The sequence below is a fragment of the Maylandia zebra genome, linkage group LG17 (assembly GCF_041146795.1).
Source record: "Maylandia zebra isolate NMK-2024a linkage group LG17, Mzebra_GT3a, whole genome shotgun sequence".
Taxonomy (NCBI): domain Eukaryota; kingdom Metazoa; phylum Chordata; class Actinopteri; order Cichliformes; family Cichlidae; genus Maylandia; species Maylandia zebra.
In genome coordinates this window covers 30,541,690-30,559,013 of record NC_135183.1, presented here as the reverse complement: position 1 = coordinate 30,559,013, position 17,324 = coordinate 30,541,690, and the positions used below count along the sequence as shown (strand labels likewise).

At 41.5% G+C, this 17,324-nt stretch overlaps 3 protein-coding genes across 6 annotated transcripts in view; 2 read left to right on the top strand and 1 right to left on the bottom strand.

Moving 5' to 3' along the window:
• LOC101485987 (uncharacterized) overlaps positions 1-8,818 on the top strand; it is a 40,149-nt gene extending 31,331 nt beyond the window's left edge. The window contains exons 7-9 of the mRNA XM_004548191.3: positions 3,910-4,080; positions 4,240-4,348; positions 5,907-8,818. Of these exons, the coding sequence (XP_004548248.3) occupies positions 3,910-4,080; positions 4,240-4,348; positions 5,907-7,733 (2,107 nt within the window). The 3' untranslated portion in view covers positions 7,734-8,818. The remainder of the gene's footprint in view (positions 1-3,909; positions 4,081-4,239; positions 4,349-5,906) is intronic.
• A 3,512-nt stretch (positions 8,819-12,330) lies between these two features.
• On the bottom strand, positions 12,331-15,123 carry LOC101486292 (transmembrane protein 60). Its single transcript, XM_004548192.4, has 3 exons — positions 14,958-15,123; positions 14,530-14,651; positions 12,331-14,421 (listed from the first exon to the last, which is right to left on the bottom strand). The coding sequence occupies exons 2-3, from the start codon at positions 14,611-14,613 to the stop codon at positions 14,104-14,106; spliced, it is 402 nt and encodes a 133-aa protein (XP_004548249.1). The 5' UTR covers positions 14,614-14,651; positions 14,958-15,123; the 3' UTR covers positions 12,331-14,103.
• Positions 15,124-15,505: 382 nt separating this feature from the next.
• LOC101479985 (protein PHTF2) overlaps positions 15,506-17,324 on the top strand; it is a 58,547-nt gene continuing 56,728 nt past the window's right edge. For 3 of the 4 annotated variants that reach the window (XM_014409601.4, XM_014409603.4, XM_014409600.4), the window contains exon 1: positions 15,506-15,673. The gene's annotated coding sequence lies outside the window, so the exon portion shown is untranslated. The remainder of the gene's footprint in view (positions 15,674-17,324) is intronic. The other variant, XM_014409602.4, reaches the window with a different exon arrangement.

Genomic DNA, 17,324 nt, shown 5'->3' with positions numbered 1-17,324 from the left:
CAAACCGATTTACTCACGAACAAACAAAACACTGAAAAAAGCCCAACAATAACATTTTTAGGTTGTCTAAGTGACTTATATATTACGTTTAACCTGAGCAGCGAAACTCCGCGGTGATCTGAAAATGATGTGCCGGGAGTTGTGCCGTTCTCGGCCGCATCAGTAACCCTCGAGCTCCCGGCTAGCTGTCGAGCTGGTGGGTAGCAGACGCCTCTGAAAACGTCGAAGCACTTTTGCAAATATGGGATATCTTGATAAACCGAGCAGATATTTGATGTTTACACAACTACTTTCTCGCCTGAAAATATGTTAAAAGTTTATTTTGTGACCCTGAAAGATTAGTATGAGTAATTTTAAAACTCAGTAGCGGCCGCCATTGCTGGAAACTGGAGTTTGGCTGGGCCGCGCTATGAATTCTGGGATATGGTAGTAATTTGGACAGCCTTCGGCGCGTCGCTGTGACGTAATCGGTCTACAAATGCGGCCTCAGGAGGATGCAGCCCATGAATTTGGACATGTCCAGAGTATAATCGCAGCCTTTGCGGTTAGAAAATTGCACTTGATCATGTCGCGATATTATCGCAAATGCGATATATCGTTCAGCCCTAATGGTATCCCAATTATTAATATATCATATATTCTGGTATTATCTACATTTTTCAAAATATTACGGAATAGAGTTACACAACCATTAACAACATTTGTGTGCTTTTGTTGATGAATTTCATTTGGCACATATTACTTTGGGGCTAAATTGAGTTTTAAATGCAGAACCTGGCCAAAAATCAATATAATTAACACACACAAAAAACAGCTTTTGTATGTTCAGAGAGCATTGCTTTCCTCCATTGCTTTCTCCCTTTATATCCACATACTCCCCACCTCCCTCCTTCTTTATCCCACCAGCCCTATTATCTCCTTGCGCCCTCTTCTACTCATCTACCCCTCAGTCCTGCTTTAACTGGCAATAAAGGCGCAGGAATCTCTCCTGACATTTTGGTGCACACTACCAGCAGACACGGTGGGAGAATAACACGACCTCACATGTAGTTAAAGATTTGCAGCGGATGGTAGGCTTCAAAGATGTGCACATTCAGCACTCTTCCCTTTACGCTCTCCCTTTTCACAGTTTCACTTACCAGCTTTCCTGGTTTTACATTTATTACTGTCAGCCTGCAGTCAGCTCAGACACACTGAGCTCTGTGTGTGTGTGTGTGTGTGTGTGTGTGTGTGTGTGTGTGTGTGTGTGTGTGTGTGTGTGTGTGTGTGTGTGTGTGTGTGTGTGTGTGTGTGTGTGTGTTTTTCATCTACCCCCATCCACTCTCTGCACTATTTTCCCCTGCTTCTTTCTTCCTCTTCCACCAGCTCATGCCTCTCTCTTCTTATCTCTGAATGAATGAACGCACAATTCAGCATTCAGCACGGGTAGTTTCGAAGCTTGTCTGTGTGTGTGTGTGTGTGTGTGTGTTACTCTCTCGAAGGACTCTCTCGCAAACTCTGTGCGTGTGTTTATACTCTTGTTTGAATTTGACTGCAGCTCCAGTGTGAGTCACTGATCCAGCAGTGAGCTGACTGCAGTACTTCTATTGTTTGGCAGCACGGCTCATTCCTATGCTTTTCCTTCACAGCTCTTCAGTCTGCACACATGAAGCCAAGCGCAGACTTCGTATGTGTACATCGTCTAGCTTTTGCCGTTACACTGCTTGAAACGCAGCTTGTGTTTTTTGGGCTTTTTCTCTCTCTCTCTTTTTTTTTTTTAAAATGCGAGAGAATGTTGTAGATCTACAATTGTTCACACTTATTTGTAAACACGCATTATGCCGGCAGCAAACACGGAACCATAAAGCACCATGAGGCAACTATTGTTGTGATCTGGCGCTATATAAATAAAACTGAATTGAATAAAATGATTAGATTTGGGAGTGGGGGGGGCATCCGGAGCTAGAAAATCTGACATATCTGTTGAAGGCCTGCAGTAATTGTGTAGACGCATTGTGGGTTTGTTGTTTTATCTTTCATCTTTTGGTTCATACTACATCTTGCATGTGAATCAGAGAAGTGCAATAAATTCTTACATTTATAAAATGACCTCAAATATGTAAATTATCTGCAGTATTTTATACTGTTAATATGTGTGTTATGTATCAAAGTGGAGGAGTTATTAATACATGGGTAAATTCTGTGTGGTGTGGAAACCAGACTGAGCATGAATGGTGCTTTGATGAGGGTTACACCCACAAATGTTTCAGAAACTCTCACTGAAGCCACAGGCTGAAACACGCCTTTTTCATCCTGCTTCTATCAAACATTAAACGTATCGACTACTTAACTGTGAGCGCTGACACTTTCATTAAATAACGCGCAGTTTTTAGGGATCTGTTTGTTCTTGTAAGTCTTTTTAAAACAAACATGCCTGCTTGTTCGTTAAGTTTACATCGGCTTACCCTCAGGCTGTGAAGTTTCCACGTTCTGGCTTAATAGTTGAGGTATACAGTGGATGTGAAAAGTGTAGACAACCCTGTTAAAATGCCAGATTTTTGTGATTATTAAAAATGAGACTACAATAAATCATTTCAAAATGTGTCCCACATTTAATGTGACCTGTAACCTGTATAGTTCAATTGAAAAACAAACAAATCTCTAACAGGAAACAATATGAAAAATAATAAGCCGAGTGCAAAAGTGTCCATACTCGTACACAAATGACCTTTTCATTTATGACAAAAATTCCAGCATGTGGATCAAGGATAAGGATTTTTAGATTAGATCCAGCTACACTGGATAAGATGAGGGAAAAGTAAAGACAAGATGTCTATGGGTCCTTAAAATATCTTAAATTTGATTGGATCTTAAATATTTCACTTTTATTTATTTATTTATTTATTTATGTATTTATTTGGTCTCTAAAGAATTAGATAGCATAATGTAATTGATCACCTGTTCACCTAAAGCTTTCAGAATATTTTTATATGTGTACGGACAGTTTGTGCTGATGCCAATTAAAGATTTTCCCCAGAAAATAAATGCAAACCAAAATAAACAAAAATTCCCCCAGTGCTTAGGCCTGGCCTGCTGCCCGTCTTGCACACACTGATGGAAACACTGGGGACGACTATGATGACGGCTTTGTTAGCCAGCGTGCTCATTAGAAAAGGGAAGATGTGACTTTCATGACAAATGGCTCACGAATAACAATTGTTTGAACTGACATTAATGTGTTTACTTGGAGAGAACATATTTTTCACTTCTGATGTGAAGCTTGGTGTAAAATTTTGTTCTAAGTGTTATTAAAAAGGTCTTAAATTTGACCTGCAAGCATCTAGGCCAAGTCATAGCTTTGCCAACTAATAAGGAACAAAGTATAACATGACATCAGCGCTGGCTGTTACAGAGGCGGCAATTGCAAAATTGTGGTTCAATGTCAATGTTTGAATCGTTTATCTATTTATTTCATTATTTTTGTTGTATTTATTTCCCCTTAAAGCCAAAAACAAAGCAGTCTTTATTACTTTATTATATGTTGTAAACGCTTTGACAGGCAGGATTTGAACATTTAAAATTTAGACTAGACGAGATAAATACTGGTTGCTGATTGTGGTAAAATCCATCTTATTTACAAATCATTTAAAGGCAGTATCGCTCTGTGTATCCCTATGGCTGATTGATTTGTTATTGTAGATGCTTCTGTCTCTGTCTTAGCTGATGCTGATAATACAACAGCAACAGCAGCAGGTCTCTTTGTGCTGTTATAAAGCAGACGGGAAAGAAAGAGCCTAGGAGAGTGAGCATCCCACTCACCTTTAGTCATTTCCTTCTTTATTTAGACAGCAGGGAAGCAGACGGGTGAGAAACACAAACTGTGTGGGCACGCTGTGTTTTTCTACTTTTTCACTCTGCTTTTTCTCTTAGCTCCGCAAATGAGGTGAAGAACCTGCTTCAGTCCCTGCCCAGGACCAGCGAGCCCAGAGAGATGCTGTTCGAGGATCGGACGCGAGCCCACGCCGATCACATCGGACAGGGTTTCGAGCGCCAAACCACGGCGGCCGTGGGGGTGCTGAAGGCCGTATGCTCCGTAGAAAGGTAGGCGTTGAAGCGACAGTAGCGCACGCTGTAAATGTCAGACAGTTTGGTAAGCAGCCGTCTGTGTGGAAGTGACACACGCTCTGTATTTACACAGCTTAGTCACTGACGGATATCATATAATCCTTCTCTCTTCCCTCCCCCCTTGCTCGTTTTCAGCTTGGAGCCTCCTCGTGTAACCAAAGATGTTGTGTGTTTCCACGCTGGTGATTTCCCTTATGTAGTTCAGAGGCTGCAGTTGGACTTACATGAACCCCCGCTGTCTCAGGTGTTACATTACACACACACACACACACACACACACACACACACACACACACACACACACACACACCTGTGCTCACTCACTCCTATTACTCCCAGTAAATTGACCTTTATAATAACTCATATTGGATAAAGTGTTACCAAAATATCAACTGAGTGTAAACCTGATGATGGATGCTGCCACCCGGTGGACAATTTTAACCTCAGCTAGAGGTTTGTCTTAAGACAAGAAAAGACAAGTGTTACTATAGTAAATAATTATAGTTATAGTTCTTCTGTATTTATTTTTTGCTTATGTAGTTTAGTTTATTTCTCCGGGTTAATCTGCTTAGCAATCCTTGTTACGTAGATTATTAAGTAACGAGTAACGAGCAACAAGCTTTAATAGTCAGTCTGTTCACAGATGCCATTTGAAGTTTTCGATTAGTTTGTTTCCATGCTGATCTTTTGCACCTCACAGTTAGCTGCTTGTAAATGCAGATTGTTTTTTGGCTGCTGGTATTTGTTTTTCTCAAAATCAATGAAGGAAACTCACACCAAGTGATTAATAACCAGGCTTCTTGTTGTGTCCATCTGCACCCGCAGACATCTTTCCGTGGAGGAAGAATTAAATGTTAAATATCACTAGTCTCGATCCAGGTCCCTGCCAGACGTACTCTGTGATCACCAACTGTTTTTTCATATTTATTTATGTATCATGTGAATTTTATTTAAATTTCAGAAAAATCCCCCATAAGATAAATGTTTATTTAAAGTGAAATAAATATTTGAGCAGTATAGTTAATGAATTACTGCCAAAACAATCTAACTTCACCAAAAACAACAAACACACTGCTCTTTTTTTTTTTTTTTTACCTATTTTTAAAAAATGACAAAAATACAAATTATTTAAAAAAACACATTAAAGTTCCTCTAGTCCTTTCTGCCAGCTTTGATTTTGCAGTCTGTGTAGCTTCTTTTCCTTTTTGAGATAAAGAGACTCCAGCTCCCCTTGTGCAGACTGCATAAGTACAACCTGCACTCAAGGAGATCAAAAGCAACTTCAGAGAACAAGATTTTGTCTTGCTGCTGCTGTTCTGACTCGTTATGCAAAGGAATTCTATTTTGAATTTATTTAATCTGTGAGTTTTGAATCGTGCGTCAGCAAAATGTCCCCCCCGGGGATTGGAACAAGCCTGCAGACCATTTCAATGCAGCTCGGCATCCTTAAAGGAAACCAAAACAACTCTCGAATTGTTAGCAAGAGGCTGCTGCCTTTTAACTTCATGCAGCCGGTTTTCTCAGTGTCCTGTGAAGCAGTGCATATCAGACAACTGGAAGGATGTAGGCTAATTTAAATCTTAATAAAGAATTTAAATAAATTTGTTTTCTAATGTTAGTAATACTTTCATTCTGACGTGTAACTGTGTTTTCAATCAGTTTTGCGATGCATGTCCTTTTGTTTACTTTATCTAAGTCAGCATGGCCCTCTGCTGCTCAAATTCTTATTCTCATGGTATTATGACATCTATTTTCTTCCTCTCCTCCGTTTTTAACCGTCTTCCCGCCCTCTCTCTGTACAGTGTGTGCAGTGGGTGGACGACGCCAAACTAAACCAGCTGCGGCGGGAAGGCATTCGTTATGCTCGCATCCGCCTGTGCCACGATGACATCTACTTCATCCCCCGCAATGTGGTCCACCAGTTCAAGACAGTTTCTGCTGTCTGCAGCCTGGCATGGCATGTCCGCCTCCTGCAGTACCACAAGGGAGAAGGGGGGGAGGAGGAGCAGAAGGAGAAGGTTGAGCTGAAAGTGGAAGAGACTGAATCGGTTTTTGAGGGGGAAAAGGAGGATGAGAAGAAGAGGATAAAGGATGAGGATGTTGAGGTTGAGGTGGCAGAAAGCAGGACATTGCCAACTGGCAGAAAGGAGGAGGACAGTGATTGCCTTCAGCATCCACCTCCCCCGTCCCAGCCTGCTCTCTCAGCACACTCAGACAAACAGGAGGTGATGGAGAGGGCAGCTGAAGAAAGAGGGCCTAAACGGCAGGATTCACCTCCTGCAAAGGTGAAGGCAGAATCTCCAGCCCCTGCCTGCAAGAATAAATCTCCTCCACCTCGCACTATGTCCCCTCCTGCTTTCCTTCCTCTTGATCGGGACACAGAACCCAAAATATTATCTAAACCTCATCACCACCACCACCATCTCTTAGACAGCAGAACAACGTCTTCCAGTAGAAGTTCCTCCTCTTCAGCTTCTCCGAAATCATCCCCAAAGCCTTCCACCTCGTCAGTGTTTTCACCTTCACCTGTCGCAAGCTTGCATTCGACTTTTGCAGCTTCCCATCCATCTTCTACCTCTTCTTCTTCCTCCTCCTCTGCTGTGGTGTCCACATCTTCCCCTCTGCCAGCTTCCTCTTCATCCCTGACTAGTCTCAAGCCTGCAGTGGAATCTCTTCTCTCCACGCTTCCTCCTTCTTCTCAGCCTCTTCCTTCCTCGGAGTCAGATCAACCGAAGGACAAAGACTCGCTCCCGGTCACAGACACACAGACACAGGGGTGGTCACAGGGGTCGCCCACTGTGGATGTAAAAACACACCCCTCCGAAATCAACACATGGACTTACACAGGGATCGACATGCGGACACAAACACGCCCAGAGGCACAGACTCACACTTTAGACTCAGACTCCAGGACATCCGTGGATTTGCCAGTACATCCACCACAGGACGCCTCGAGGCAAGGAAACTACATGCAGCAATACAGACCCCAGCATCTCCCACCTCCTCCCCTCCCTCAGATGCTTCCCCTCTCTTTCTCCCCTCTCCTGCCGCATTCCCACATCCCTCACAGACCTCCAGGGCTCCCCCAAAACACCCTCTCCAGTCCTTCCCTTCCCACACAGCCTCAAACGCTAAACTCTTTTCTCACCCAGAAAGCACCGCCACATTCGGTCCACCTGAGCCCGCTTCACCTGCATCACCAACCAAATATCACCACACAGTCCCAGCCGTACTTCCAGCCCCCACTAATGGCCTCCCCTCCTCTAAGCTCTCCCCTCACTAACACCCAGTCTCTCTCCCCTCACCTTTCCCATCCACACCAGTTCGCCAAAACCTTCTTCCCCACCCAGCATCCCGGCTTCACCTCCCACCCCTTCCTCCCCCCTCAGCCTTTCCTCTCGCAGCCGCCGGGTGCTTACCCCCTACAACCGCAATACCAGACCTCAGCATCCATGCAGGTTCAGCTCTCCCTGTCACAGTCTTTCCCTTACCCACCTCCTCCTCCACCGCCATCCTCCTCCCCACACCCCCCTCCCCCCCCTCTTCCTCCTCACCCACCACCTCAACCTCGCCCTGCTGTTTTCCCCCCACCCCCAAACCACGAAGAGGAGCCGAAGCAGATTTTATAGTAGTTTTTTGTACGTAATGAAACTCTTTTTAAATGACTGTATACGTATAAGGTTTCATTTTGGTTGTGCTGTTGTAAAACAATGTAAAATAAATAACTAAAGAGGGAGAAAGCAGACACAGTATCATAGTTTATCAAGCAGCGTTGGACTCGATATAACCCAGACCTCTGGACTGAACTGGCTTAGATTGTACAGATGCTTTGGTCGTGCACAGGTTAAAAAGTGTGATGGAGAATTCCTTTCATTTACAGGTAGCTTTGGCCTTTAGCCATCTGAACTCTGAAGGAGAGATTATTCAGGCTCAAATGAGCCCTGTCGTCTGCCAAACTGCTGTCTGGCTCTGTTTTTTTTGTTTTGTTTTTAAGTGAAGTGAGCATAAGTCCTTTCAAACATCAGATTATCTGTGAGCCTGTCAGATGTAGGAAGTGAAGATTTCTCCAGACTTGTGTCAGATATTTATATAAATATAGAATAAAGGTTGTAAGTGTGGCCTTTTTGTGAAACTTGCAGCTAATGCTTCCATTTTTGTGGCTTTTTTTTTCTCGTATGTTCTCCGTGCCCAAGACTGTTTCTGAAATAATGATGGATCACCGCTGGTGTATTGATTTAATGTTCCTACACTTCATTACTGTACTGCACTATACAGTCTATCACAGTACTTTTCCCTAATATTGTATTTAGAGCTATAATGCTATAATGTTGCTGTAGTTTTTTAATGCTACTCAACATTATCTGAGCTCCAGCATGCAGTAGAACTGCATTCAGTCAGGCCACTAAGAGTCACATTTTTCAAAGTACTGAGGTTGTCCTGTGCTGGCTGCCCTTAACGCCACAGTGGGCTCTTTGTGTAATTTTGCTGCTTTTCTTTTTGTTTTTCGCCCGTCTCCTGGATGTGTGCCAGGGTTTCTTAATTTTGAGAACAAGTTTTGTGAACAAACTCGACCCAGGGCCTCCAGAAGTCTCAGGAAAACGCATTCAGGGCACATCCTGAACCTCGATTTTTATCCCCTTAACCGGATCTGTGTTTTATTAACAAGCAGCTACGATGACAGCTCACTGTGAGCTAGGATTCAAAGAGCAATATCATACAGCCAAGACATCCCAAACGTGACTCATCACAGCAGTTTTAGTGCGTGTGAAAATGCAGTTGGTATTATTGTGGAAACTTTGAGTCGAGACTTGCAGATTCCATTAGATTATCCACAGGGCAATTTCAGGTTCTTCCAAGACTGTAACTTCAGTGCATTCAGGCTCACTTTTTATTTATTTTTTTTATTTACACTTCGAAAACAGACGGTACGCTGTCAAGAGCTCGTTTCCAAAGCACTATTTATCTATTTACCTGAAGTCTGCTTTCTCTACAGTGTGGAGTCTATGAAATGTTTTATTTATGAACCACAGACTGAAGTGTTTAAAAGTACAGTAAATTATTTTATGTGGAATTTTTAGCAGCGCCTATGAAGAATATATGTTTCTCCAAATATCTGATCATGAGAGTCAAACTCGTCTGTCTCGGTGCATGTCACAGAGTTGTGTATCTTTGTTGGTGTCTTGATTTTGTTTTGTCTTTTTTGTTTTTTACTATCGATATTGCTAATGTAGCCCACATTTCCCCAGTGCCTGTCCTTAACTGTGAAATACTAGATGGTCCAGAGACATACAGTGAAGGGGTCTTAGTTTTAACTGGAAAATCAGAGCAAAGCCTTAAATTGGTGTCTAAAGCCGCTGGAAGCTCTCCAAACATCTGAGGTCGGAGGGTTCAGCAGTGTTCAGAAGGTTTTTTGGGTTTCTTTTCCTTAATGATTCGTTTCACCACAAGCCTGAAAAATTTTGGAAAATGACAGATAACGCCTTAGCTTTTTGTCGTCAGTTTTCCTCAACGTTCACAGTGAGAACTCTTCACTGTATGGCTCTGGGGGAGAGCGAGGTGATAATTAAGCACTTGATAACAGTTGTGAGGCGCTATGCCGCTCTTTATACGCTTTTTGGCTTTTGGATGTTACAGAAACACGACAGGAACTTCTCTATTTTTTTGTAGAAATGTGACAAAAAAGTTATGGCTGAAAACAAAAAGTCTTCAGGGGCTAGAATTGTTTTCACAGAGTTCATTTATCTCCAGTTTTTCTTTGTTTGTTTGTTTTCTGTTCTTTTTAACTGTCAGCACTGTAGTGTACATAATGAGTTTTGTAAAGGGGAAAGAAATACTTGTAGTGTGGTTTCTACTTTAAATATGAGCCTAGCTAATAAAAGGTTCAATGTTTGACTTGATTCTCGTTGGTCTGGTTGTGTTTTCTCCACCGTGCATGACACTCTTGCAAGACTTTAGTGCAGGTGGGAGTCGATCCATTAAAGGTTGCCGCTTTAATCGTCAGGTGTGCGCCGACAGTATTGAAGAATTTTTAACAGTTAATGTCTTTCTGTGTGGATGATTTCACTAACAGCCATTTGTTCTTCAGTTTTGAGTGAAATATTATGAATCTGTAATTTAGCTTTTAAATGAGTGTTCACTATAGGTGCAACCATCTTTTATATACAGTTTATGTCAATAATTGCATTTTTTAGTAAGCTTCCACAAAACTTCCTGCATTAACTGAATTTTTTTTTTTGTCCACTTGGGGGCAGAAATATAAAACCGTCAACACTACCCTGACATACTCTGAAGATGATATGTTAAAAGTGTTTGCAAACAGTGGGAGGCCTGATGCTAAAAAATAATCAATTCAACGGGCCCAAAAGACACTTTAAAGCTCCTTAGAAGTGAAGTCACATCCTTAGAATATCTGCAACTCTTTTCAAATAGTAGCAGCCACTGTAAAGAAAAAAAATACTACTTAAAGCATCACTCATGTGTTAAGTGTAACTTTACACTTTAGCCATGCGAGTCCTTTATAAGGCTTTGTGAATGTGCTTAAAACCTACAGACACTCATCTGACTTTGAAATTTACTGAAAGCATCTTTCTTATTTTCAAAGCCATTCCTCCACCTCTGTCCAGCATACACCTGCCTGTGTTTTCGGCTTCTGTTTCCCTGTTATGCAAGCCGCCCCCTCACTGCAGTCTACGGCAGTGAGCTCAGCAGTTTTTAACGGTCCAGATTTGAGTAGACGACACATACACAATGCAGTAGCTCTGTGATTCAAGGCTGCTGTGTGTCGGGTCAAATCCAGCTAAGAAGAGCCTTTCCTCCCTCCTCTCTTCATCCTTTCCTGCCAGAGGAGCTCAGCTGACCTTTAAAGTGCAGGATCGAGGCAGGAAGTTGTTGCAGAGACAGTGAAATTAGTTTTGGATCATTCATGATAAACCAACTCACTCAACTGTGAATGCACTCAGTCAGTGAGCACATGGTATTCTTTCATTTAGTAAATTACTGCGGGTGCTATTAATTTTATTCTGTTCATTGCTTTTTTATGTAGCATGAAATGTGAAATAATCCTTATGTACTCTGCAGATAGGATAAGATGTACTATATTTATTGCAAAAGTTGGGAATTTCCTGTGTTGTAACAGCCAAAATATTAAACATAAACTAAATAAATGGTTTATTAGAATAAAGTGGAACAGTTAAAACACAAATGATACTAAAATGAGTTAATTCAATAGGAAAAATACATTAAAGGAGCTCAATAAGTCAAGAAATAGATTTAATTCAATAGAACTGCATGTAGAATGCTGAATATAATACACAAATACAAGTGAAAACAACAAAACTAGTAAAGCAAAAACTGCCAAATGGCATTAAAGAGTGATATTGTTACATATTACACCACAAGATTGGAGGGATGTTGATTTGAGCTCCTTTTGCATCCACAGGACCGGAGCAAGTCAAAGTCCAGAACTCAACCGAACTAAAATACTGCAGCGAGATTGAAGAAGACTGGACCGAAATTCCTCCACAATGATGTGAGACACTGATAAAGTCATACAGGAAATGATGACTTCAAGTTATTACTGGGCGTATTTCGTTTTTCAGAGAACTGCAGAGAGCCATGTGAAAATGTTCTTTCTCACGCAGCAGCAAGTGCTTTGATGTGCGCCCCCCTCCTACAAGATAAAGATGAGAAGTTGTGTGCTGATTAATGTCAAACAAAATACATTTGGATACATTTGTTTCTTAGATAACCTTTTATTTAATCAGAGCTTAACTGCTGTGAAGATAAAGCATTCAAGAGCTAAATTAACCTGCAAACATAGCTGCTCATTAAGTGAAGCAAAAAAAAAGGTGCTATAACATTTAGTCGCATAAAATAAAATGAGATACTTGCCTTTTCCATCTTCTTTAAAGGTGTTTTTGGATAGTTTCTCATAGTTAGTTTTTTTTCACAATACAAATACATCTAAACTTTAAAATCCTGTCATAAACCATTAAATTAGAGTGTTACGTAACGCCAGATAAACTCGTGCGCGCGTTTCAGAGGAGCTAATGTGTAAGAGCGTGCACGCACACCCTGCTGTTAGCTGATTGGCTGCCTCACGGTTCATTTCAGGTTACGTCCCAGAGGGATTTTCCCAACCACAATACTTTGTTTTCAACAAGCTCTAACTGATGCCAACCTTCAATTTGGAACCACTTTTTAAGCATCGTTTTGAGACACACAGTGTAGTGTAAATCACTAGTTTATTATTATAACACATGCATGCAATTTCAAAATTTCAATGCAAAATAACACAAGGAAACAACCGATGGCGCTAAATACATTTTCACCCATGCACAGAGTCAACCGACTATGAAACTATGAAACTGGAATCAGCTCGGTGCTCTCGTGGCTAAAACTGTAATTTTTTTTTAACCACACAAAGGTTTATTTGTGATCAGAGTTTTGGACTTGAGTGCAGAGACTGAGTTAAATAGAACACATGATGATGAAAGTACAAAAGAGAACTTGTATAAGGCAGAGAGGGCAGCCTGTGGAAAATGGCACATCAGATGCTTCTTAAATCCCCCACTTCTGTGTTTGCAGCTAAGCTCGCTGCTGTCTTTTAAAGGTTTTAAAAAATAAACCTGGAAAACAAGTCAAAAATTTACACCGTAGTTTGTAGCGAGCGTGATAGTTACACAGGAAGTAGATTCAGTTCCTGCCTGTGCAGCTGCCGTCATTTACATTCAGCAAAAAGAAACTTTAGAAAAACAATACTGGACATTTTCAATCCATAAAAACCCAAAGCATCAGAGGATGTTTTGGGTTTTTTGCTTCCAGTGTTGGCTTCACAGTAGTTTTACAGATACAGCTGTTCCCATATGGCCCTCTTTCAGCTATTTTTGCCATGTTTACATGACTTAGTAGCAGCTCAGTAGAGTCCCAGCTCTACTGATGAACACTGATGAGGCCTGAACACCCACAGCTGCAAGAAAGGTTTAAGATTATAATATGACTAAACTAGCATGTATATATTTGTATAAAAAACACAGCGTGATCGCTCACAGTCCAGGCCCATTGCACTTCCTTTAGCACCAACAATGTCCACTCGGGTTAAGGTGATAAATTCTGACAGGTGTCCAGGCTGTGAGGTAGCAAAGCAGCTCCAAACCATGATGGTACCTCCACCGTGCTTCGCTGTTGGGGTGAGCTTTTATTTACTGTTGTCCAAAAGACTGAGTGCTCAGATATAGTCTTTTCCAAATATGGCATGTATTGTAGTGTGCTTTTCTTCCTCAAGTTCTTCCAATAACATCATTCTTAAGTGTTTTTCTTATGGTAAACTTTATTCAGCTGTTTGGAGGTGTTTTTGTCATTACCCTTGGTTTCTTTTTCACCTCCCTGGCAAGGTGGCAGCTTTCCTGAATATCCTCTGAGAGTTCTTCTTAGTGTGACTCGAAAAACATTTTTCCAGTTTTGTGAACCTGCAAATGCTTCTAAGTTCCTGGGAAAGTCACCGAAACGAAAGCGTGGTTCACCCCTTCCAGGTTTTCTTTAAAAAGGCAGATTTTTATCAAGAACCAGGCTTTGTTTGCTCTCTGATCTCATTGAGGTGCTTTTTCAGATTCACGTCCATTCTCCAGCCTGGGCATGGGAGTTATTTCATCTTTTATAACATCATGCAAAATCCAGTTTGTGCTTCATTAGTTTAGCCAGATTGTGTTTCTCTGCAGTTGTGAGTGTGATGAAGGTCAGGCCACATTTTCCGAGTAAGTTATGACGAAATCTGTGCACTTCCAACTGTGTGATCTGCCTACACAAAGTCTCTTGTTCTTAACAGTAATACTGATAGCTGATGTGGAGATTTGATTCTTCTCTGGAAACATAATCAGGCTAAGCTCCTATTTCACAAAGCCGAGACCAGATAAACACAAATCTCCTCCCAATGTCTGCCTTCGTGTTTTTACACAGGTTTGTCGAGGGTGATGCAAATCACGCTGAGATCTTAGGCGGCTACTAAGCCTCTCTCCTTTCAGGAAAGATATTCAACCCCAGTTCCACCAGCGCCCCCATTAACATGGTCCACAGTGGTATGCACACAAACGTCAGCTTCACGTCGGCCAGCCTTTCCAGCTTGGCGCACAGCGTCAGGCAGAAGCCGAGCTTCAGCAGCATGGCTGTCAGGTACCAGCTACGCAGGCGCAGGTCTGGAGAGCCGTTGCGCGGGTCGTATCCCGGCTTGCAGCGGCCTGCCATCTTGATGGCGAGCATGAGGATGAGGATGCCATCAAAAACCCAGACAGGGAGAAAGATGAGGAACCAGTTCCACTGCACCTGTAGAGAGGAAAGGGAGAAGATGCTAATAGTTGAGGTTGTTGGGAGGAATGTGTCACTGGATGGAGACTGGGTGGAGATTGCTGATGAAGCTATGAAAACTGTTACCTTTCCATCCAATTTGAGCACCAGCATAATGAGGAAAACCAGGGTGAAGACCCAGGTCAACAAAACCCTCTGAGCCAGAGACATCTCACTCAGTGGAGACCAGAGGAGGAGACAGACAGAAGCTGCACACAGACAGACCACATGTGCACGTGTTATAATCAGAAAATATGTTAAATAATGATAAATGCATGCTTTTGTAGCATAAAACGTGGATTTAAAAACTGACAGCAAGGCAGGAATCAGAACTAACTGGATTATTTGGTGTCAGCTATGCTCTCCGTTGCAGCATCAAACAACATTTCGCTGATGGCCGCTTTGAAATAATAATTTAATGCCATAATTGTATTCATTGTCAGATTAAAAACACTGCAATTAGAGCTAGCTGTTACAGCCTAATAGCATTGTGCTAATCGCTGGCTGTGACTTACTTTAGTGTGTTTCCAGCTCGGCAGACAGCATCTTCCTTCCAATGTGTCCTACGCATTCATATTCTCATATCGTTTCTTATAGCCAGTCATGTAATTATCAGCAAACGTGTCCGTTAATAAAAATAGACTGGGAGATTTTTTTAGGTCCGTTATCCATACGGGTCCCGCCTCTCCTGGGAGCCGATTGGTGCTCCTCACGTTTGTTTTAATGTCCGTCACGCTGCGTTGTAACCGTAAAGTGTTCACGAATGCGCAAAGCAGTTGTTGGGTTTTCCTGTAGTGAGTTTTCACGTCCACTAGAGGTAAGTAAAGTTCTTTTTATTCCCCCCCCCGGCGTTTCTGATTATATCCTATTCGTCGTGATGGTATTTAAAATTTTAACCCTGTATTTTTTCGTTTTTTGACTTTCGAAATACTTATTGTATTCATGTGTGACCCTAGTCTTCTTTCCTATTTGCCAACCATCGATGGCGATTATTTGCTGAAAATATAACTGCGCCTTTATGCGGCGGTTTACGGTAAGGGGGCCGAAGTAGTATTTTTACAGTGAGAGACAGAAAGGGAAAGGCTAATGCTTGAAACACTGGCGAGCAGATACTCAGCATCTCCTCCAGACAATGGACAAGGCTGGCTAGCTCAAGTTCATTATAAACTACGCTTAGAAAGCGCGCCTGAGCTCTGTCTGTGGACTTGGAGCCGCCTTCGCAGTCAAAGAGGTAAGACTGAGCGACTGCACGGCGCGTTTAGACGGCAGTAATCAGGGTTTCGGGGTTAAAGACAGCTGTGTGGGCTGTTATGCCTGCCGGTGGCTCAGCTAACATATAGCCTGGCAGAAGGGAGGAGGACTGTCTGTATATGAACCAAGATAACCACGAAGACTGCCCGAAAGCACAGTGGCTGCTTCCAGCTACATGCCAGCTAGCATCAAAATTAGCTGCATGTGTTTCCCCACTCATAGTGGACCGAGCTTTACTTCACAGTAATGCAAACGTTGACATTTTTAGCCTGTGTTTTACTTCCTCTACCTCTTTGCTATTTTTAAATCTTCCACATCAATGTTATTAAGAATAAGATTTTTAGTACAATCTTTTCTAACAGTATTTCTATAGCAAGTAAAAAGATAAAAAATCAACTGAGAAAGCAATCAAACTTGTATAAAAAATAAAATAGGCAAGTAGGGTTGCTCTTAACTATCACCTTTATAGTAATACCGTTTATTGCATGGCATTTTGTTAGGCTCTGACTGATTTACTATTCAAGCTAAACTGCTGTGTGAAAGTATTTGCCTGCTTTTTTATTTTATTTTATTTATTTGCACATTTGTCACACTTGCATGTTTCAGGTCAACAAATTTTTATATTAGACAGTGATAAGCTGAGTGAAAACAAAATACAGTTTTTAAGTCATGGTATCATTTATTAAGAGAAAAAGCTATCCAAATCTACCTGAAGTTATGTAAAAAAATAATTGCCCCCATGTGATTAACCACTTTTTTTTTGGCCAGCTGAGTTCAATTTAACTAGCCACACCCAGGCCTAATTACTGTCAGGTAGAGCAGGGCGATATGGCCAAAAATATTTATCACGATATATATTTGAAAATTTGCGATAACGATATAACTGACGATATAATTGATGCGAGACAAAATACAACTCCACAACATTACTAGCGCAAAAAGACAACCTTCCATTTATTTTCACTTAAACAAGAAGCTGGTTTTTATGTACATTAAAGCTTTATAAAAATGTAACAGTGCAAATGCAAATTCCTTGCTGAAAGTTTAACCAAAAGACATTTCCAGTAGAAATGGGCTGACATATCCTGAGCATAACCATGTATAATATCCACTGAAGTTAAAAAGAGGTGCTTTGCAACATTAAACTGCAGTGTGCAGTACGCATTTTTCGGACCATAAGGTGCACGGGATTATAAGGCACATTAAGCGAAACAAAGCAGTCAGATAAATCAAACTTTATTAAACTCATTCTTCTTGCTTCCTCCACTTCTGTACCATTGATTCATTAATGTTGAATTCTCTGGCAGCTGCTCTATTCCCATGTTGTTGCAGTATATTAATGACTAACCTCGTATTGTGGATGGATTATCTCAGTTGTTCTCCTGACTGAAGTTTGGTCCGTGTACAGCATCCTGCCATGCGATTGCATTTGTCTCTAACCATGAGGAACCTTCATGTTAACTTTTATAAGTGGAAAAGTGTTAGTGTTCGTCCTCCAGCTTCACTGTTTATGTTATGCTAACATAGCTGTGTCGCTAGCGATCACGTAGCACATCATTATATAGCAGCTAGCCCAACTTCAGTAACCCTACAAACGTCAATGCTGTTTAGTTTCCTGTCTTCATTTGTGT

Coding starts and splice junctions, on each gene's coding strand:
- LOC101486292 (XM_004548192.4), bottom strand. CDS start 14,613: ATGTCTCTGGCTCAGAGGGTTTTGTTGACCTGGGTCTTCACCCTGGTT. Junction 14,422..14,529: donor TGCTCAAATTGGATGGAAAG/GTAACAGTTTTC, acceptor TCCTCTCTACAG/GTGCAGTGGAACTGGTTCCT.